Source organism: Nycticebus coucang, chromosome 12, assembly GCF_027406575.1.
Source record: "Nycticebus coucang isolate mNycCou1 chromosome 12, mNycCou1.pri, whole genome shotgun sequence".
Taxonomy (NCBI): Eukaryota; Metazoa; Chordata; class Mammalia; order Primates; family Lorisidae; genus Nycticebus; species Nycticebus coucang.
The window spans coordinates 111,908,220-111,931,457 of NC_069791.1; the positions used below are offsets into that span (position 1 = coordinate 111,908,220).

Genomic DNA, 23,238 nt, shown 5'->3' on the forward strand with positions numbered 1-23,238 from the left:
GGTGATGTGACTCTTCCAGCCTGCTTTTCTTCTTCAAGAAGGCCATGGCCATTCTTGGTCCTTTGCGTTTCCATATAAAGCTTAGAATTGCCTTCCAAATTTCTACCAAACAACCAAATAAAACCTGCATGGGTTTTATTGGAATCTGCTTTAATTGGCATCTTTATAATATTGAGTCTTCCAATCGATAGCCATGGTATTTTTCTCTTCATAAGCTAGTCAGATTATTAATAGAATCAATGTCAAATCTAGAAATTATTTTATTATAAACTCTAATTTTCTTTTTCTTTTGAAGGCCACTCAGTGACAAAAATAACAACAGTGGGAATGCAGCTTTGAACAATACCACACCTAACACACCAAGACAAAATACATCAGCTTCTGTGAGAAAGCCAGGACCTCTGCCTTCTAGCTTGGATGACTTAAAGGTGATAATTTCGAGTACAGCTTATTCACCATGAGTACCACAAAAATGTAAATGATTTGTCTAACAGATGTCAGCAGTTTCCAATAGACATTCAACTTTACCAAAAATGGGATAATCTTTATAGAGGCACCTTCTTTTTACTTCCATTAAGTTTCTTTTTAAATGACCAATAATAACTCTCATTTACTGAGCATGTACATTATAGCTACTTTGCCAGTTCTGTTGGGTTCCATAGCCTGTGACTTTTTTTCCCCCCTGCTCAGTGTCAAGTTCAGGAGAAGCAGGAAAATTTAACATCTGAGAACATGAGTTCTGGGGCCACCCTTCTGAGGTTTCTATCCCAGCTTAGCCTTCTGTTATCTATTATAGTAGTTTGAAAAGTACCTCAACCTTTGTCTGAGTTATTTTCTCATCTGTAAAATGGGAAGAATAATAACATACCTTGTGGGGTCCCGGAAAGACCAGTTGAAAGAGTAAAGCAGTTCTAACAGTGCCTCGCATGTGGCAGCTGCTCAGTAAATGTAGCTGTTACCATCATCATCACTCCTGATAAATCTTTTCTTTAATGTAAAAGAGGAATTGCCCTCTAAAAACTCTTACTTTATCACTGTTCTCTCAAGTGCTTCAGATCTGTAGTTATACGTGTTTATGAGTGTCAAAAGAAAAACATACACAGTAATATGGAGTTGTCTGTCAGACTTGGGTACCTTTTCAATCACAAAAGCATACCACAGATGTGTCAGAAAGTTACAATACCAAGAGATCTGCTTTGTTTTTACCTCCAGGTATCAGAACTGAAAACAGAACTGAAGTTAAGGGGTTTGCCAGTTTCGGGCACCAAACCAGATCTCATCGAACGCCTAAAACCCTATCAGGAAGCAAACAGCAGTAGCCTTGCTGCTGGCAGTATTGTGGCAGTGTCATCGTCAGCCGTTGTCACTAGTAACCCAGAAGTGACAGTGGCATTGCCAGTTACAACACTACATAACGCTGTGACTAGCTCAGCCTCCACTCTCAAGGCAGAACTGCCATCTGCTGGAACCAGCAATGTTGCCCATGTGGAAAATGTTCATTCCCCTCTACCAATCTCGCCATCTCCCTCCGAACAGTCCAATCTGAGCACCGATGACACAAACATGGCAGACACTTTCACTGAGATTATGACCATGATGTCTCCTTCACAGTTCCTGTGTTCATCTCCTTTGAGAATGGCTAATAATGAGGACAGCTTGAGTCCCACCAGCAGTACTCTGTCAAGTCTGGAACTGGATGCAGCGGAGAAGGACCGCAAGCTCCAAGAGAAAGAGAAGCAGATTGAAGAGCTGAAGAGGAAACTAGAACAAGAACAGAAGCTGGTAGAAGTTCTGAAGATGCAACTTGAGGTTGAAAAACGAGGGCACGCGAGGGAAGCCCAGCCCAGTGCCCCAGCTCATTCCCCCAACAAGTCAGATCAGAAACAAGGTGGCATTGGTCCCTCCATCAAAGATGAGACCCCGCCCCCCGACTGCTCCAGCTCCAGGCAGCCTCTCCCAGGAGCTAGCCACTCTGTAGCCCAGCCCGTCTGTACAGGTGGCCAGACCCTTGTTGCCAAAAAGGCTGTAGTTATCAAGCAAGAGGCCCCCGTGGCCCAGGCGGAGCAACAGAGCATCGTCTCGCAGTTTTATGTGAGTTCCCAGGGACAGCCACCACCTGCCGTTGTCGCTCAGCCCCAGGCTTTACTGACCACACAAACCGCTCAGCTGCTGCTCCCGGTGTCCATCCAGGGCTCCAGTGTCACCTCAGTACAGCTCCCAGTAGGCAGCCTCAAACTCCAGGTGTGGAGTGTGTCTGCTAACTCCTTTGCCTTTCAGCATGCCTAGGGCGGAAACTCTGCTAAGGGTGGAACGTAACTGGGCTGTTTCGTAAATGCCTCTATAACAGGCTTCACAACTGTAGAAAACTTATGTGTGTGGAAAAATTATTCAAAAATTTAAATAGCTAGCACTGTTGTTATATAGTAAAAACAAATGCAAGGCGCTTTTTCTATTTCTATTAGCTTTTCCCTTTAATGGACACAGTATCAGACATCTAGACATTTTCCGCATACCATTGACATTATTGTGCCTGGTATTTTACACACAAGGCACGGCATCAGTTCTTCAAATTTCTGGTTTCATTTAATCCTCCTTTCCCTCAGAAGATCAAGTGCTGGAGCCCAGCTCTAGGTAGGAGCACTGAGGCCCAGAAGAGTTGCCCAAAGACAGAGCTGGTGCTTAGCCCTAGGTCTTTTGACTCCAGAGCCTTCACTTTTACTCTTCATTCTTGTATCCTGCCTCCCAAATTTAGTTCTTGAAACTGTTAACATGTAGGTGCTGAAGCTAAAGAAAACATAACCACAAATTTACAAATAAGGAAGTTATTGAAAGCAGTGATGAAACACTGATAAGCATGAAATTCCCTTCTCTGCCCAACCATATAACTTATGTTTTTGTTTACCTTAAGTTGCTTCCATGTAATGTGATTTTGGTAGGTTTTACCAAATGTGGACCATGAGCCAACAAGAAACCATTTGGAGCCGGGCGTTGTGGCGGGCGCCTGTAGTCCCAGCTGCTCGGGAGGCTGAGGCAGGAGAATCGCTGAAGCCCAAAAGCTAGAGGTTGCTGTGAGTCCTGTAACATCATGGCACTCTACTGAAGGCAGTAAAGTGAGACTCTGTCTCTACAAAAAAAAAATAAATAAAAAAAAAAAAAGGAAAGAAAAGAAACCATTTGGGCCAGTGCTTCTCAACCTTGAATACCCAAATACCTGAAACAGCAGAGAAGAATAATCTTACAGCCCCGGGTTAGGAGACATGGCCCAAGGGCCCTTTAGCATATTCAATAAAATTATAATTCCCCTATCTTATCTTTGGGGTCTCCCATGAAATTGAAAGTCTACTCCATAATAAATCTTTAAAACAATTGGGGTTTTCTGGTCCAAATCTTCCATTGCTGTTATAGGAACAAGAACTCTGTTTTGCCCTTGGGACAGTGTGTGCCTTGGTATGTTGCTGCCTCTGCCCAGAGAGCACATGCATAGCTTAACAGCAGGAATTTGGACAGTAGGGTCTCGCTACTATCCCTGTTGCTAGTAAAAGTATTACAGTACCTGACTTCCTGTGTGTAGAGCTGCTATAGGAAATTGAAATAATAAGAACTTACGTTCTCAAAAGTTTCAAATGAACGTGTCAGTTATTTAAGAAATGGCAAGAGCATGAAAATAACTGGTCTGGTGTTTCACTCTCTGGTTAGAATTATTAAGGTTCAATTTTATGTGCATACTTTGTATTATTTTGCTTTAGGTGCGATCCCTAAGTGAACAGTCTTTTTCTAAACTCTTGGGTCTTTAGGTACCATCCCTAAGTGAACAGTCTTATCTAAACTCTTGGGTCTTTGATTCTGACAATTAAATTGATTTTTCTAAATTCACCCCCTAGACTCCACCACAAGCAGGAATCCAGACTCAGCCTCAGATAGCACCTGCTGCACAGATACCAACTGCTGCCTTGTCCTCAGGCTTGGCCCCAACCACACCCCAGAAACAGGACCCTTTCACAACGCACCTTCTCAGTCAGCCGCAGCAAGTCAGAAAGGTTTGTGAATATGCTAATGTGCTGTGAGCTCCCGCTGAGTTTTGCTGTCTCCAGTGATCTTTTCAAGGAGCATCTTCAAAAGCCCAGTCCTTGGGAAGCTCTGGATTCTTTTCTCTGATCCATCTCCCTTAGGTTAGACACCATGAGCTACAGATTATCCAGTTACTGGGACAGAAAGAAAGCACTTTGTTACTGAAAGATGGTAACCCCAACTAGCAACTGCTAACCGCTTTTCCAAGTTTCAAAGAAAAAAAAAATTTAGAACTCATATTTTGAATGTGCTGATTTTTAAAATAAATTTCTTCTCAAATTTATGGAGGGGAGGAATGTGGTCTTCCCTAGGAAAAGTTATTTGAAGATGAAAAATATACTTCTATAATCTTTACCTTGAATAAGATCTTCACATATATCTTTAATCTGCCATCTCGCAGATTAAAAGCCACTTCTTAGGTGTTTGGCCTCAGCATAAGTTAGTTTACTTCTTCCCTCGGAGTGTCAGTTATCTCAGCTTTAAAATGAAGGTGTTGGCCTGGGACTCTTGTGTCCTCATACAAGCTCATACCAAGAAAATCTCGGTGTTGACTCGGCGCCTGTGGCACAAGCAGCTAAGGCGCCAGCCACACCTGAGCTGGTGGGTTCAAATCCAGCCAGGGCCGCCAAACAACAATGACGGCTGCAACCAAACAATAGCCAGGCGTTGTGGTGGGCACCTGTGGTCCCAGCTACTTGGGAGGCGGAGGCAGGAGAACCGCTTGAGCCCAGGAGTTGGAGGTTGCTGTGAGCTGTGATGCCACAGCACTCTACCCAGGGCAACAGCTTGAGGCTCTGTCTCTCAAAAACAACAAAAAAAATCCCAGTGTTAAATTGCCTCAAGATTTCCCTCTTATCCATTAGGTGGAGTCTTATACACATCTCTATGCCAAAAAAATCTTGGACATCAAAAACAGGTCTTGCTATTTTAAACCTTGAAAAGAATTAATCACAACCTTTTAATCTTCAACATAAGAAAACCTAGATACTTAGGTGTACTTATTGATCTGCCTTAGGGTGGTGTGAACTGTCTGGGCTAAAACAACCTTCGGAACTCATGTGCTATATGAGAATCCCTGCTGAGAAATGAGTGAGAAAAGAATTACAGTTAAATATTACTAAGTTTGGGAAGTTCAGAATATCATTTCAGTATAGTTGTAGGCTTAGTAAATGTTCAAGTATAAAGACAGTTTGGGGGAAGAAAGAGAAAAATAATATGTAGACAGGATAAATGAGGGAATTTTCACCATGTCTCAAAATATTAGAATTTGGAGTATTTACTACTGGTTTGAAGAAGTAATTTAGGAAATTCATCTTTTTCAAACAGGTGTATACTCACAGAAATCATCACAGAAGAGGTTGTACTGTTTAGAGTATATACACATATATTTCTGTGTTTAAACAACACTTATGTTTATAATAAAAATATAGGGGAGAGGTTTTTCAAAATATTAGAGATATAAAGCATATTAAATATTTTTATTAGCAAACCAAGTTCTGTGAGATGCAGTTACTGTCTCAGCAATATGGCCATATACCTATTTGTAAAAGGCACTAAAACCTGCATGGTTCTTGATGGGGGTGCTAAACAGAATGTTTTGGAGTTGCCAGAAAAAATTCTCACCTCTGCCTAATAGATCTAAATAGAGCTTCCCAGAAGGTGGCAGGTTTTAAATGGGGTCTTGCATGTATTTAAGGAAATTTTTAAGAAACTAGAAAATTGGCCATGGCCACAGCACATTTTTAGGTAGGGTGGAAAAGAGGCCAAGTAGGACAAAACTTCACATACTAGCCAAAGATGAGGATTTTACCACAAAGGTAGGAATACCATGAGTGTGGCAAGGGGCTCGACCAAGTCAGCACTTTACGAAGTGAGTGTAGTGGTGGGTCCCAGGCAAGGAGGCTCAGCTGGAAGGCTGGGATGGAATCCCAGTGATGGAGGGTGGAGACTTGGATTGGGACAGTAGAGAGCAGAGGCCTGATTCAAGAGGTGCCTCTGAGATGTGTGTGTACTAAGGAGAGGAAGTGTTTGAAAAAAGAAAAAGTGCAGAAGCAAGAAATATTTCCCCTCAGAGGCCAAGGGTAGTCGGAGGAAAGGAGAATGTTCAGTTTGGAATGTATCTGAGGTGTCCAGGAAGATGATGTAAATGTGGCTTTGGTACTTGGGAGCAAGGTTAGAAGAACAACGGTGGGATTATTAGCTTAATCATGAGCATTAAAGGCATGAGAGAAATGAGATCACCCTAATGAGGGATATGAGGAATCCAGCTGTTATTGAAGAGGAACATTATGGAGAGCAAGCACTGTTTTCCCACTAAGTGCTTCTGCGCTGCCATTAAAGACAAGTTACTAGAGGGACTGCATATGATCCAAAATGGGGGTAGGCAAACCACAGCCTGCGGGCCCAACCCAGCCTGTGCCTGTTTTGTAGATGACACAGTATAGGTGCACAGCCATCCCTGTTCATCTCCACAGCACCTGTGGCTACACTGACAACCGAGTGGCCACATAGAGGCCACAGGGCCTACAAACCTTAAACTCCTTGTGGCCCTTTATAGAAAGTTTCTTCATCCCTGCTCTAAAACATGGTTTTCTTTAATAGGAAGAACAGAAGAACAAACTGATGGGGAAATATTTATTCATTACAGGTTTTCACAAACTCAGCATCATCAAATACGGTTCTTCCCTATCAGAGACAACCTGCTCCAGCAGTCCAGCAGCCCTTCATTAACAAGGCCTCCAGCAGCAGTGTTCTACAGCCCAGAAATGCTCCCCTTCCACCCCTGCAAAATGGACCTAACACTGCCAGCAAGGTAACCCTGGATGTATAAAATCATTCCAAATGATTTGGGCATGGAATGACTGAGTGTCAGTACTAATGGAATGCGATTGTTGGAAATGCAATGATGAGGAGGAGCTCGGCTGTTGTCATAGTGAAGGTGAGCCTTCCCTACATGAGGTGGCCCACGGTGCTGCCAGCTTCACAGGTGTCTAAAAGCATCTGCTTATGAATTCCATGTTTTTGGCTACCACATAAAGAATAGCAGAGCTGAGTCTGGCCAGGGTAGGAGAAAGCTTATAATGAAACGTTAACCTGTGCTCCTCCTCTGTTTGATACAGCCTAGTTCATCCCCTCCACCTCAACAATTTGTCATCCAGCACTCTCTGTTTGGAAGCCCCGTCACCAAGACAAAAGACCCTCCCCGCTACGAGGAGGCCATCAAGCAGACCCGCAGTGCACAGGCCTCCCTTCCTGAGGTATGTGAGGACAGTGGTCATGGTTTGAAAGGCTTACATATGACATGCCAGCCTCAAATCTGGACCAGCCATATGCTGAATCCCCTAAGAGTGACTTGCCTCAACAGGAACACAAAATTTAGGGCTGGGATCCTTGTACTTTACATGGTGATTTAAAAGCAAAATGTCATTCATCATGAAGAATCCAAAAAAACTTCTAGCAGCAGTGTAACCTGCAGTTACTGCTTACTCAGAAATGCACAGTTTGTCTTTTAACTTTTCCTTTGGGGCAAAGAGATCAGTCATGTTCGGATGGTGACCAGGGCACATGTTTTGTACAGGTCTCTCTTTTCTAATGCCACATTTGTCAGGCCACATGAAACTGACACTGTTCCGCCTCTATGATATTTAAGGCTGCCCAGCAACTAAATCTACTTGTCCCTCTCCATCTCTCTGTGGGCCCAGGCACCCTCCTGCCTTAGCAGGACAGCCTAATATCCACATATTGATATTAAGCTAATGTGCTTTGGAGGCTACAGACCTAAGGTTCTCCTGGCTTCACCACACACAGCACCCACCTGGTGGGTTCTCCCAGCTTCACCACACAGCACCTACCTGGTGACCACGCAACCACCTCTCCTCTGAGCCTTCCTTATCTCACTGATAGAATAGGAGCAGCCACAGTATTCTAAGGGATGGGAAAAGTTCCTACTTATAAAAGCACACAATGGGTGCCCACCCAGTACCCTACACACTTTTCCTAATATCCTTGCTTCTCTAAAGTTCTTCAAAGCGTAAAACTAATGTTCAAGGAAGAACCCCAGCCTCGCAGAGGATGCAAGGAGTGGCCTGATACCACGCCATAGCAGCTAAAGGTAGACAGAGGCATAGCTCATCTGAGCCAGACAGCAGGAACAGCAGCACAATGGTGCCAGGACCCGGCTCCTGCACGCCATGGCATGTCTCAGTAGAGTCAGATGGCGGCTATGCACATGGTAGGGCATGCTGCACTTAAGGAACATGAGGCTGAGGGCCCACACTCTGTCCAGCAGGCCACAAACAAGCCAGTCCCCTCAACCGGGAAGCCGCACATTCGTGCTATGGTTGCTGAGTGACCTACTCAGTGTGGCACCCTGCAGAGGACATACAGGGCGCTCAGGAGAGGGGACAGCCTTGGCATTCACTTAGTGCAGAAGGAAGATAATTTTTCTAGTGAAATGTTCCTTTAGCTCCAGATTCAGCAAGGGCCCTTACCTGTGAGGGAAAGACCAAATTTCAGAAATAGGTTGAAATACCTGCAGTAAGAATTGAACCAAATGGTACTGGACTAAACTGTCCTCCCACAAGGTTTATTCAGAAGTGACATCTATTCTCTTCACAGGGAGCAGAGATGAAGTGAATTGCCAAGAGCTTAACTGCAGTTTTTAAGAACATCAGCACTCATCCTTCCCAAACCTGATTCTTATGTAGGTTAAAATGTACTGCTTACTTGATTTATGTAACAACAACAACGAAATCCTCCATTTTAACCCAAAATAGCTGATTGGAATTCCTGGTATTTAATGTCTCTAGATTCAGGTTTATAGACTGAGAGAGCCAAGTGCTATATAGGTTTTGGTATTCAAATAAATAGCTATTTGTAGTTCTTCTTCATATGCCATTGTGCACCAAACTCCAGGAATTCTAAGATGTTTTGGATTTTTAATATATTTACTCAGACTTCAAATTCTCTAGTGGCTAAGAAGGCCCTACCAGTTCAATCTTCCCACAAATAACAGCTATAAATCTTGGTTATAATACATGAAGTCACTGAAGAGTAAATAGAAGCTGTCATATTCTGGTAGGGAATCCACTGAAAGGATGGGGGTCATGGGGCAGGAGTTCCCTCTTTTTGCTACTTTGAGGTCAAGCTAAGTGGCAGGGTTACGGGTGGGAGAACCATCATCTTTATGGCCTGAGAAACCAGAAGACTGAGTTGAAAGCAACCAAAGTAAAAGAGCCAGAGAAAAGGTCCCCACATTCTGTCTGCCCTCATCTCTGGCTGACCCCTCCATCACACAGGCAGGAAACAGACTCAGAGCAGCTCAGCTGAAGACAAAAGATCTAAAGTGAGATTAGAACCTCTGCCCAAAAAACATTTTGAAGTTAAAGTTCAACCAAGTTAATAGCTTGCTAAAACAAAAGAAACCATTCATCTGAGGAAAATAATCCACAGTCTCCGCAATTTCACAACCATGACATCCATTCATATGCATGAATATGCAACATGTACAAAGAATCAGGAGAATATAACCCGTTCTCAAAGGAAAAAGGCAATCATCTATGACCAGTCCTGAGCTAATCTAGATGTTAGAATTTACAGACAAGGATTTTAAAGCAACTATTAAAACTGTCCACAATGATGTAAAAGAAAATATGTTCATAATAGAAAGATAGGGATCTAAAAAGATGTATAAATGACTTTTTTAAATAACTAGATGAAAATCTTACCAAGAATCCAAAAAATACAATGTCTAAACTGAAAAAAATGTTATAGATGAACTTGGCAGAATGGAGATGGCAGAAGAAATAAAGTCAGTGAATAAAGATAGAATTTATCTAATTTAAATAACAGGGGAAAAATTATTTTTAAAAGTGAACAGAGCCTCAGAGTCCTGTTATTACTATCAAACAGTCTAGCTTAGGTAAAAGAGAAATCCCAGAAGGAGAGGAAAGAAAGAATGGGTGAATAAATATTTGAAGAAATAATGACCAAAATTTTCACAAATATAATGAAAGACAAATTTATAGCTTTGAGATGCTTTAGGAACACCAAGCTGGATAAATAGAAGGCTTAGTCACATGATAATCAAATTTTTGAAGTCAAAGTTAAAGACAAAATCTTGAACGCATCAAAACAAAAGCAACACATCATACCCAGGGCAGACAACTATTAGATTAATGTCAACTTTTCATCATAAATTATAGAAAAACTGAAAAAGAGTTCAACAACATATTTAAAGTCTTTGGGGAGGAAAAGGTAGAAGGAATTGTCAGCCCAGAATTCTTTATCAAGTTAAAAATATCCTGTAAGAATGAAAATGAACCAAAGATATTTTTAAATACAGAAAAATTTAAACAATTCATCACCAAAGATAACATTGTTTTGAGGGGTTTATAATGTGTATAAACATGAGGTGGGGAGGTGGAATGAAGGGACCTGTGTGGTTGCAGATCTCTCTTCTTTATGCATAGCACATTAAGTTGAATTAGCCTATGAAAGTTAAGGGTGTGTGCTGCATATCTACAGTAACAACTAAAAAAATATAGGGTGGCGCCTGTGGCTTAAAGGAGTAGGGCGCCAGCCCCATATGCCAGGTGTGGTGGGTTCAAACCCAGCCCCGGCCAAAAACTGAAAAAAATATATATATAACACAATGTAGTTTTTAAAAAAAAAAAAAAATAAGAAAAATTAATAGAATACAAAAATATCCAATTTTTGTAAGGGCAAGAAAAACAAAGAAAACAGGATAAATAGAAAACAAATAATAAAATACTAAACCCAAACTTAACCATGTCAGTAATTACTGTACATAGTAGTGGAATAAAGAATTAAAATGCAAAAATTGTCAGAATTGATAAAAAAATGCCAGGCTCAACTACATGCGGTGTGGCAGTTTTAAGCTATGTCTGCAAATTCTTTGACAGTCTTTCCTAGGTTGGGCTTAGTGACTCACTTTGAACAAACAGAATTGGCAGACATGACAGACAGACTAGGTCATCAAAGGCACACCCCTTCTACCTTACTCTCCTGTGGACTGCTCTCCCTGGGAAAGCCAGCTGTCAGGCTATGTGGACACACCCACTACCATCTGGAGAGGCTTATGTGAGAGGAACTGAGGCCTCCCATCAGCTGCCAGCACCAACTTGCCAGTCATTAAAACCATTCCCAAATTCCTGACCCACAGAAACTGGAATATTGTAGATTGTAAGCCACTTGACTTTAGAGTGATTTATAATACAGCAATGCACAACTAATGCATATTTTAAATACAGGGACACAGGTTGAAAGTAAATGGTTGGAGAAAGACATACCATGCAAACAATAAGCATAAGAAATCTGCAATAGCCAAAAAATTTGAACAGACATTTCCCCAAAGAAGATAAACAGATGGCAAATAAGCACATGAAAAGATGGTCAAAATCATTAGTCATCAATGCAATGCAAATTAAAGCTACAATGCATTGTCACTACATACCTAATAGAATATCTAAAATTAAAAAGACTGACAACATGAAGTATTGGTGAGAAAATAAAACAACTAGAAATCTTGAACTGCGAATTGCTGGTAGGAATGTAAAATGGTGTGATCACTTTGGAAAACAATTTGCTGTTACTTAAAAACCTAAATCTGTGCAGGCTCCTATAGTCCCAGCTACTTGGGAGGCTGAGGCAAGAGAATGGTTTAAGCCCAGGAGTTTGAGGTTGCTGTGAGCTGTGATGCTATGGCACTCTACTGAGGATGACATAATGAGACTCTGTCTCAAAAAAAGAAAAAAGATGCTCGGGAGGCTGAGGCAAGAGAATCGCGTAAGCCCAAGAGTTAGAGGTTGCTGTGAGCCGTGTGACGCCACGGCACTCTACCCGAGGGCGGTACAGTGAGACTCTGTCTCTACAAAAAAAAAAAAAAAAGCTAAACATATAACTACTCTGGATCCAATCACAATTCATATGTCATAGAAGTATGACAGTTTGTTTATTCATTCACATATAACTTCCCTGGGATCCAATCACAATTTCATTCTGAGGTATGTACCCAAGAGAAAAGAAAACATAGCCATACAAAGACTTGTATACAAATGTTCACAACAAATTTTTTTTATAATAACCAAAAACTAGAAATCCAAATGTCTATCAACAGGTAAATAAAGGGCCAGGTGTTGTGGCTCACGCCTGTAATCCCAATACTTCAGAAAGCCAAGACAAGAGGATCACGTGAGGCCAGGAGTTTGAGACCAGCCTGAGCAACATAGCAAGAACTCATCTCTATGGCTGGGGCGGGGAGAAAAAAAAAAAAACAACTAGCTGGGCGTGGGGCACATACCTGTGGTCCCAGCTACTCAGAGGCTAATGCAGGAGGATCACTTGAGCCCAGGAGTTTGAGGCAATGAGCTATCTTCATACCACTGCACTCCACTCCAGCTTAAATGGCAAAATAAGATCCTGCCTTAAAGAAAAGGAATAAAGAAAAAATTAGCCTAGCATGGTGGCACACACCAGTAGTTCCAGCAACTGGGGCAGCTAAGGCAGGAAGATCACTTCAGCATGCTTGTTTCAGGTTACAGTGAGCTGTGATTGTCCCACTGCATTCCAGCCTGGGTGACAGAGCAAGACCCTATCTCTTAAAAAAAAAAGTGAATGAATAAACAAATTGTCATATTTCTGTACAATGGAATACTACTCAGCAATAAAAAGAAATGACCTATTCCTAAGATGTACACTACAGATAGGGAGGGGAGGGAGGGGGGAGGTAGGTGAAGGGAGGGGGATTAATGGGATTACACCTGCGATGCATCTTACAAGGGTATATGTGAATCCTAGTAAATGTGGAATGTAAAGGTCTTAGCAAAATAACTAAGAAAATGCTACATAAGCTATGTTAACTAGTGTGATGAAAATGTGTCAAACGATCTATGAACCAAGTGTATGGTGCCCCATGATCATACTAATGTACACAGCTATGATTTAATAAAAAAAAGAAAAAATTAAAAATAAATAAATAAATAAATCTCAAAATAATTACATTGAGTGAAAGAAACTAGCTCCCTCCAAAGAAAATGCACCCTGTATGAATCCATTTATGTAATATTAATCTATAGTGAAGGAAAGCACATTGCCTGGGGATGAGGGAAGTATTACAGAAGGGCAAGAGGAAAGTTTAGGGGTGACAGGTACGTTCATTCACTTGATTTTGTTAATAGTTTCATTGGTGTGTGTATACCTCAAAATACATCAAATTGTATATATGAATGCCCTTGCTATATGTCAGCTAAATCTCAATAAAGCTGAAAAATGTATAATGTGATCCACCTTTATACATGCAGATTCCCACCTCAACACCAATGAATAAAGACACTTAAAAGCATTAGCAGCCTCTCAAAATGCAATTCATAATAGAAGATAAAGGAAGGGGGAAAGTTACCTGAGCTGGGTACTGGCCTCGTTCTTACTCTGCCATCTAACCAGCTGTACACCTTGGGTAAATGACTTAACTTCTCAGGTGACCACAGTTTTTTCAAAATTATCAAATGATAGACTAGAAGTACATGTCCTAGAAATTCCGTTAGTGCTCCCAATTGTATAATGCTCCCAGGTTTGTAGATAAGAAAGCTAATTTGTATTCTTCTTCATTGTAGATTTCCAATGCACACAGTCAGCAGATGGATGACCTCTTTGATATCCTCATTAAGAGCGGTGGTAAGTCAAAAGTCACATCAGACCCCCACTGGGGTCATCTCTTTCTCTAGAGCTCATCTTACCTTTAGAGACTGAGAAGCATATTCTTCTAATTCTAACTGAATTTACTGTTGTAAAATCTGTTAAATGTAGGCCATTAAAGCAATCATTATAAATGGGGCAAAGGCCATTGATTCAGCTTAAAACAGTACTGTGATGTTAGATTTATCCACAGATAGATGCCTGCTGGAGAAAACCATCTCCTAATAGCAAAGTATAATCAGGTTTAAATTCCATGTTGAAAAATTTCAAAACTTGTCCCTTGTTTATTAGTCATTGTAGTGGGATAAAAACATTTCAATCCTGAATTAATTTTATCACAACCAAGTTACTTAGCTTGGACTCTAATAAATTTATTATAATTAAAAGGCAATGCTAAAGCACTTTCTATGCACTATAATATTAAATCTTTGATATATAATATATCATCTTAAAAGGGGACATTAAAAAAAGTCAATATCTCTGCCTCAGCTTACATATTTTTAGAAATAATTATAAAATCAGTATTTAGTAAAAATTTAAAGTATTGTTAAATTACCCTAATGAAAGGAGTTTTGTTTAAATTTTTAAATAATGATCAAATTTTTTTCATTCATAGCAGGTATTATATGATATTGAAGTTGATGTTTTGTTCATAATGTTTGGCAGAGAATTCTAAATATTGGACTATACTTGTATTTTTTGCCAAGAACTATATTGGCTTTGCAAATAATTTAAGCTCACATTATGTCTAAATTACAGAAATTTTAAAAACAGACATTCCCGTGCCCAGACTTTAAGATAAAAAAAAAAGTTTCTGCCAAATCTGGTAAAGATGAAAAGACTTCCTTTTTATGAGACAAAGTCTGGCTCTGTTGCCCAGGTTGGAGTGCAACAGTGTAATCATACGTCACTGCATCCTCAAACTCCTGGGCTCAAGCCTTCCTTTTGCTTCAGCCTCCTGAGTAGCTGAAACTATGGGTGCACAGAACCACACTAGGCTGATTTTTATGTGTGCACGTATGCATCTGTAGAAACGGGATCTTGCTACATTGCCCAGGCTGGGCTTTTTAAATGTTCAACAAAAAATAATTTTTACAGTCTAAATTTAGAAATTAAAAGTGACAAAGTTATCAGACAATTTTGAGTTATTTTCTAAAAGTGATGACTTATAACAGAGTATCTAGTAAAATGTATTATTTCATCTTACTGTGTACCAATACCAGTAATAATGAGAACCAAGATTTAAATGGTTGATTCTAAGACTAGTTACCTAAATTGCACTGTAAAAACAATTCTAGAGAGGACTACAGATAATGAAAAGTAACATAAGCCATGCAAAACCACATTGTCTACATAGCTGACAATTCATTTATAGGAATCAGATCATAAGTTCTCTCTCTCACCTACTTAGGCATTATAATCCTTGAGCTTTAAGAGCTATTGTTAATTAAATCTATTTTCCCTAATGTATCTGCATGTAAAAAAAAACAATAATGTCTTCATTAAAAAGATAATTTATTCAAATATATGTAGTTAAGTAAATACTAGTTTCTGTAGCACATGGTCCATTAATCTGTTGCCACTTGATCTGACAAGGAATAACACATAATTACTGCTTGTTAAGGTTTACCGAATTCTCAAAAATTTATATAAATTCAGAAAACAAGACAAAAAAATAAGCAGGTAATAATCCACCTCATCTTAAAGAAAAAGGTCAAAAGAGCCATGTGTTAGCTTTGCTACAGAAATGAAATAAGATGGCATTGTATTTTTTCGCAACTTTATACAGAATGTATATAGCCAAATTGTGCACATAGTCCAACTTATAAGATAAAAAAAGAATGTAATTAGATTTTTCATAATACTAAGAATATATTTGAGGTCTCTGCACAAACTCAGGATATACATCTGACGTTCATTTAAAGGGTATCATACTGCTGCAGTAGCAGATTCATAGTGTGCGATAGGTATGAGCCTTGTCCTAAAGCTTTAAGTGACTAAGAACAAAGACCCAAAGATAAAATAAGCTAAAACCATTGATTTTGATTTAGTAGGATATAACTGCTTTTTATGCTTCATCTTACTGAAGAGAATTGAAGGCATATCAGAATGTCATAAACTTATATGCTTATCTATGTAACTAAAATAATCCATCATCCTAAAGGTTGTTAAGGTTACCTGACCAGAAGCATTCTCTTCCTACCTCTAAGATGGGCATGTATAGAAGGACTCACAAAATAGTAAAGTAACTGTCCTAGTAATTAATAAAAATTTTCAAATAGGCTTGGTACCCATAGCACTTACCGCATCAGCAACATATACCGAGGCTGGCAGGTTCGAACCTAACCCGGGCCAGCTGAACAATGACAAGGGCAACAAAAATATCCGGGCATTGTGGCAGGCGCCTGTGGTCTCAGCTACTTGGGAGGCTGAGGCAGGAGAATCACTTAAGCCCAAGATTTGAAGGTTGCTGTGACTTGTAATGCCATGGCACTCTACGAGGGCAATGTAGTGAGACTCTGTCTCAAAAAAAAAAAAACAAAAACATTTCAAATAGTAGTAAATCTTTTGTTACTAATTACTTCAATTATTTTGCACAGAGATATCCCTCCCTATAAAAGAAGAGCCTTCTCCTATTTCCAAAATGAGACCAGTGACTGCCAGCATCACCACAATGCCAGTCAACACAGTGGTGTCCCGGCCACCACCCCAAGTCCAAATGGCACCACCTATATCCTTGGAACCCATGAGCAGTTTATCTGCCAGCTTAGAGAACCAATTAGAAGCTTTCTTGGATGGAACTTTACCTTCGGCCCATGAAATTGCTCCACTGCAGAGCAGCAGTGAAGATAGAGAACCCTTCTCGTTGATTGAGGATCTCCAGAACGATCTGCTGAGTCACTCAGGTATACTGGACCATTCGCACTCACCCATGGAGACAGCCGAGACCCAGTTTGCTGCCAGTACTCCCTGCCTGTCTCTTGACCTTTCAGACTCAAACTTGGACAACATGGAGTGGTTAGACATCACCATGCCCAGCACATCTTCCGGACTCACTCCTCTCAGTGCCACTGCACCAAGTATGTTCTCTACTGACTTTCTGGACCCACAAGACCTACCTTTGCCATGGGACTAATGTCACAGATTTCTTTTCTCAGAGTTCATGAGGTTTAAGAACATGAAGAAGATTCTAAGAGGTCAGTCTTTAGAGATAGAGCCATAGTTGCAGAGTTGCATTAAAATATGTTGTCACAGAAAGAATGGATAGAAGAAGGTCATAGCCTGGAACCCAAGTTTGAAAACATTTCATTGCATCGAGCAATGAAATGCTACAATGAATTTCTACAATTTAATACAGCACAGGGCCTTCTGAAAAACACAGTAGACAAAGAAAACTCATCTGATTCTTCGGACTGCAGTAAAGAATGATAAAGCACCTGTACATAAACACATAAAGAAAAGTAATGTACGCAGGAAAATGACATTAGGATTCTCTGCAATCACTTTATTTAAACGTCTATGGTCACTTTAAGACCCCAGATAGAAGGCATTTAATTCCACTCAAAAAATAAGGCTGATGAGAGGGAGGTGAGAGGTCACTGCACTCAGTACTTCCTAGAGAGGGCCTGAGCCACGCCCAAGACACAGTGGGGGTCGAGAGCACTGGAGCGTGCTGGCCACTTTGGTGACAGCATCTAGCTGAAGACTTTTGGTTCCATTCAGAAACCTATGTAATTTTTTGTGTGTTACAGTTTATTTTGTGATTTTTGGAATCTCACTTTATATTTCCACGTTTAAATTTAAAAGAAAAATCTTCCAGCATAATCAGAAGATGTGTACAAAATACTGTCACAAAAAATCCACTGTAAAAAGTCCAGGTGTATTGATAACACTGAAAATTCACAGCCCTCTGGGTTGATTAGATTGATTTAGTGGTGTATATTAAGCTCTTGTATGTACGCTCTGACACAGTGATTTGTACAGCCTACATTGGGGTAAGGAAATGGGTATACAATGGTCCTACTTTTTTTTAATGACATTATTTCTAGAATACTTGAGCCACGTTTATTTCTGTACTTAAAGAATTGCTGACTAACGTTCAGGTAACCAGACCCATCTCAAAGAATCAAGAAAAGGCTTTAACATGAAATATCTTTCTGAGCTGGTGAGTTGGAAGAATGGAAGGTGAGGGAGATCTGTCATCTAGCCAGGACATTTCCAGGATGAATCCAGGCTGGACTGTGCCAGGTACACGGCGGGCCGCTGGCTCCCAGCTTTGGCTGTCTGTCTTCTGCCTCTGATCCCGGGTTACCATTTCATAGGCTTGTAACTGGATGTCCCACCTGAGCGCTCACTATATTGTCAAGCTGAAGATTGAGAAACTGGAGGTTTTATTAGTTTTTTAATATAGAAAAAAGTTATTACATATTTGTTAAGTAGTTTCTTAAGAATTTCAAAAATGCCAACTACCATGAGATTATTTCAAGCTAATCATTTAGGTTTATGATAATGTAAATAACTGATCAAAAACTGAAATCTATAAAAAGAGTATAGAGGTTTTTATTAAATACTAATACTGTGCACTCTGCCTCACCCTATGTAAACCCTACGGCCAGGCTGAACCTGGTTCATTAAATGGTAAGTGTTCCACAGTGACGTGCAGGAGGCAGCCTGGCCTAATATTTGGAAAGAATTTGTGAATCTTTTCAGGTTTGTATTTTTGGCTTATAAATTTTGCTACATGTAAGAAAAGTCTGCTTTTCCTGCATGAAGCACGATGGAGCCCTCTGCTGCCCGGCACTTCCTGCCTGAGGCACTCAAAGCTCTGCCAGTCTTTTCCAGTGCTTCAAGGCAGAGGTCGCTGTGCTGAGTATAGTCTGTGGTGAGTCGTTTGTGTTTAGAAATTGGTAAACCAGCGCACGGGATACAGGAACTCTGTTAACTAGAACACCATTACCCGACCAAGCCCAGCGAGAGTTTACCCCACTAGACATAGTGTTACCCTCATGCCAGTTCCCTTGACAAGGGCCTTTCCCCAGGGCCAGGCTGTTTCTTGGGAAGGTACTTTTTTTATGGGAGGTCTTGGCTATGGGTTTTTTGCTGAGGGTTTGTGTCTAGGTATTATCAGGTCCATATTTGGGCCCTGAGCACCTTTTCCATTAAGATTTAAATGGCTTATTAAATTAGCACCAAGCATCAGTGGGACTGGAGGAGGCAACTGAACAGCTAGTGCAATTAACTCTTGTTGAATAACTTTATGTTTTCATAATCCTGAGTTATGTAAATAAATAGTTTTCTAGCCCTCCATTCCCTTTATTGCTTTTTAAGATAGAGTTTGAAACATGCCACAGGAAGGTTGCTCTCCAAAAATACACAATGCAGTGCAAAGAATGCATCAGCCTGCTGTCTGTGACTGTGTATTCTTGCACCATTCCACGTGGTCCTCCTGTTCTGGCTCGAATAGCTAACTGGACACCAGTGACATGCGTGCAGCCCTCCAGGACCTCCACTACGTAGCCCCAGGTTGGAGTGAAATAACGCACAAGTGGTGTACCCACACACATGACATGAACAAAGACAATGTTCTGTAAACAAGGCCATGAGTGAACTCACTGGTGTGATGGGAAGTGTAATGGGGAGGAGTGTGTGGGACTAAGGAAGATTGTTGTCATGTAAGGTTATAGCCACTGGAGCACAGGTCACCACACCCCATGCTCAGGACGTGTCTGTGTAGTTGGCACTGTCACGTGTCATACTGTGGAATGTCATATTGCCAAGAAACAACTAATTCCCAGTCTTACTTCCCTACATATTCTTGAAATGCAATAGTATCAACCTTCCTCTTCTGTTGTACATAGATACCAGATCATCTTAATGGGGGTGGGACAAATTAAAAGTACTATACCAAAGCCTGTATAAAGTCTTTGGAGAGCCAGGGCTATGTGTTCATCTTGTACATTTCAGCAAAGCATCTGCTAAGAAACCTCTTAGGACATTGTTAGTGGTTCACATGCTAGTGTTTCTCCTGAAATGTGCAATCTACTGTATAGTATTTGCCACATATTTCTATATAGATGCATTCTGAATTTGTGGAATTTCTTGCTTAGATACTATTTGTGTTTGTTTCATATGAGTATTTTTGTAATACTAAAGAGATCTTATTAAATATTTGAATTTCCTTTAGAAAGACTACATGATCCTGTGATCCCTATAAATGACCCTTCGGGGCTTGTGAGTACTGTTTAGGAGCAGTGGCAAAGGCTCCTGGGATTGCCTCTAGGCTCATGGACGGCCAAGTCCTGGTAGTGAGATAGCACCCCTGAACTGTGCAGTCAGCAGACACAGCGGGTGTCTCAGGAGCTTGTTTCCCATTTTGTCACCAAAGCTGACTCAGGCTTCCTTCACCCTCAACCCCAGCTCATCCAGGCAGCACAGCTTTCTTCAGAGTCCTTTCAGAATCACCAGGCTGAAATTAGCCAAACATCTGTCCCTGGGATAGTCCCTTTACTATCCTCAAATGGACTTGGCCTTAGAGAAGTAGTAAAGTACTTCAGTAGGGTTGAAGATATTTAGGAGAAGCCCACATTTCCGTGTACATCCTCACACTGTTTTCCATGAGCTCATGTGGTGGCCAGCCTTAGAGAACCACGTGGCTGACAGGCAGATGGGGACCACATGGCACTGCTGGGGACTTTTAAGAAAACTACAGAGAGAATAGATAATCATTATCTAGTAGAGCAGCACAGGTCGGTTTAACCAAATTCACAAATAATTCCTCATTTTTCACTATTCATTACTACAAAAATGAATGTTGAACACTGGCAACAGAGAATACCCATTCAAATTGTCCCGCTGACTGGAGGCCGCAAAGTTAGCCCAAAATTAACAAAGACCATTAACTGGAAGGTCAGATTCATCAAGGAGCATAGCTTACACGTGCATAAGTGTGTATTTGGAGAGCATCCTAACTGCATTTCAGCTAATCTTTTAAGTAATTTCAGTCAAAACTGGAAAATAATTAAGATGTAGCAATTTTTTTTCCTGGTTCAAACCTTCAAAAATTTGTTCATTCAGCAGTCTTTCTGGGCTGCGTTGTTACTTGTAAAGTGATTCTGTCTACATGGCTATAGGTAGGTCCGTGTTTTCCCCCATGTCCCGTTTTTTTTTTTTTTTTTTACGGTATCCGAGGAAACACGTCAGTGCAAAGAGCTTCTCCCTGAAATCTCTTGCAGAAGGCCTATAATTGGAAAAGCTGCACATGTTTACAGACCTCTTATCCTACACATGAACACATTGCTCTGTGAATCGTTATTGGAAAATGTCACAATTTTGTGACAAGATAGCAATCTCAGATCTACAAGGTGCTGTCTGGAATCAAATAAAACAGGTTCTTGGAGATACGAACACAGCTACAGTGTCTAATAGAGCTTTATGCCAACTACTATGACAAAGCTTTAGCAAAGTTTATAGAATCACCGAAACTCATAACAGTTACCTCTGTACATGTCGCTATAAGGAATCTTGCTAATTAGGAAGAGGAAACATTTAGGAAAAGGTTTAGTATCTACCAAAAGTACTTGATTTCAACTAACCAATAGTAATGCAGACTTGCTTTAAAGGAACCAAAGGCATTGCCAAGTATTTGCCAAAAGGAGGCACTTTTTATTTAAAATGTGAGACTAGTGAGATCTCAAAAATCAGTCCCAAAAATGGTATTATCCATTTAAGGTTATACTTTTCACAAAGATGTAGATATTTCTCTATTGTTTTCATGTAAAATAGTATAGAGTTGTTTGTTGGTTTAAGAATAATACATATTCAGTAGTAATACAAAGTTTCTTTCTGTGTAGAAATTAGTTTTCTTTTCTTGCTTGCAATAGAAATGCAACGTGATAGGTGTTTCTCTTCTTTATTTTCATCATCACATTATGTCTTAGCATCTCACTTTATGAAAAAAAGGAGAAAGATACCAATCTACAGAGCCCTGCTTGTTGAAGCACTTGTTTAACAAAAAATTATGGCAATCGGGGGTCCATTCATGTATTGCCTTTATGTTGTTTTTTAAAAGAAAAACCATGATGCCTTTGTATTTGCTGTTTGCACCCCTGAAATCAATTCCATATCATGTCTGAATGCCATACGTTTCGCACGTGCACTGTGCATAGGCAACGTGTACTGTACTTTTATATGTGTGCACATTTATCATCAGATCTTTTGTACACAGTGGCAGTATCATAGCTGTTTGGGAAATGTTTGATATCTCAGCAATTTTGCATTTTTGTGTCTTAAATAAAAAGCGTTTTGATGTACTATGATTCTTGCTATGAAGAGGAAAGACTATACCCTATGGGTTGGTCATGCTGTGGTTGACTGTGGAATGGGGGCGGATTTGGGAGGATACACCTCCTTTAGAACACAACTCACAGCCACCAAGAAAAACATATAAACTCCCAAGGTGGTTATAGAACACACATAGTGAGCTACCCTCCCTCAGTCCAGGACCATGAGATACAAAATAGAAACTCACATGTACTAGCTGAACTTGGACATGTCAAGATTTATACCAAAGTCATGGTCTTTCTTCAGCAATCACAAGGCAGCACTGAATGAACAGCAGCAGGTGGTGTGCTGTTCTTCCAGTGGGCTGAGTGATACATGCACACACAGACATGCTCAGTGAAAACCTGGCTCAGCACCAACAAAATTCCTGAAAGACTCAGGTCATTCTCCAATTTAGCCAAGTCTGGAAAAGAAGTATGACAGGTGTTTTTATAGGCCATACAAATGGTCTTTGGAATTCTGTATTCTCTTAGTAAAATGACATTTAATGTCAGCCCTTCTCTCCTTACGTTGAAGAAGCAAAATGATAATGAGTAAACTTGATTGACAACTACTTTGTACTTCAGTATTTGATTACGAAAATGGGTAGAGTCTGAACCGCAGGAGGGGAGAAAGAAAGAATTTCCTAAATACAGCAAAACATTCATTACCTAGGACACTTGAGCAGACCCAATAGGCCAGTTCAGAGATGATGTTTCCAAAGGGTTAAGGACATATGTAGCACTTGTGTGAAAGAAAGTGATGGCACCACCAGCACAGAAGCTGCCCTAGGAGCTGAGAGGAGAGTGCAGGGGTCTCAGCAGGGAGCTCTAGGAACAGTGTCATGAGAGGAAAACTCATGGGCAAGGTGAAATGTATTTGGAGAACAGATTTTTTTCTGTAACAGATTTTTATTTTTTAATGAATTTTGAGAGACAAAAACATGGAGCAGAGAAGTATAAAATACAAAATAAATACAAATGAAAGCTAAGTTTTACTAATTGTTTTAAAACCACAACAGCTAATAGAGAATCCCCTGTACAAAACATAATAAAGGTTCAAAGATCAAGGTGTTCCTTAAAACTTCGGTTTCTGATATTTGGAGTATAAGCTGCAGTCCCTGTGTTTGGATGGGTC

At 40.4% G+C, this 23,238-nt stretch overlaps 1 protein-coding gene across 12 annotated transcripts in view; it reads left to right on the forward strand.

The window, feature by feature from the left end:
* MRTFB (myocardin related transcription factor B) overlaps nt 1-22,091 on the forward strand; it is a 371,831-nt gene extending 349,740 nt beyond the window's left edge. For 11 of the 12 annotated variants that reach the window (XM_053554572.1, XM_053554574.1, XM_053554580.1 and 8 more), the window contains 7 exons: nt 296-428; nt 1,213-2,241; nt 3,882-4,037; nt 6,716-6,880; nt 7,188-7,325; nt 13,701-13,761; nt 16,383-22,091. In XM_053554572.1, coding sequence (XP_053410547.1) covers nt 296-428; nt 1,213-2,241; nt 3,882-4,037; nt 6,716-6,880; nt 7,188-7,325; nt 13,701-13,761; nt 16,383-16,918 — 2,218 coding nt within the window. In that variant the 3' untranslated portion in view covers nt 16,919-22,091. The remainder of the gene's footprint in view (nt 1-295; nt 429-1,212; nt 2,242-3,881; nt 4,038-6,715; nt 6,881-7,187; nt 7,326-13,700; nt 13,762-16,382) is intronic. The other variant, XM_053554575.1, reaches the window with a different exon arrangement.
* The last annotated feature ends 1,147 nt before the right edge of the window (nt 22,092-23,238 follow it).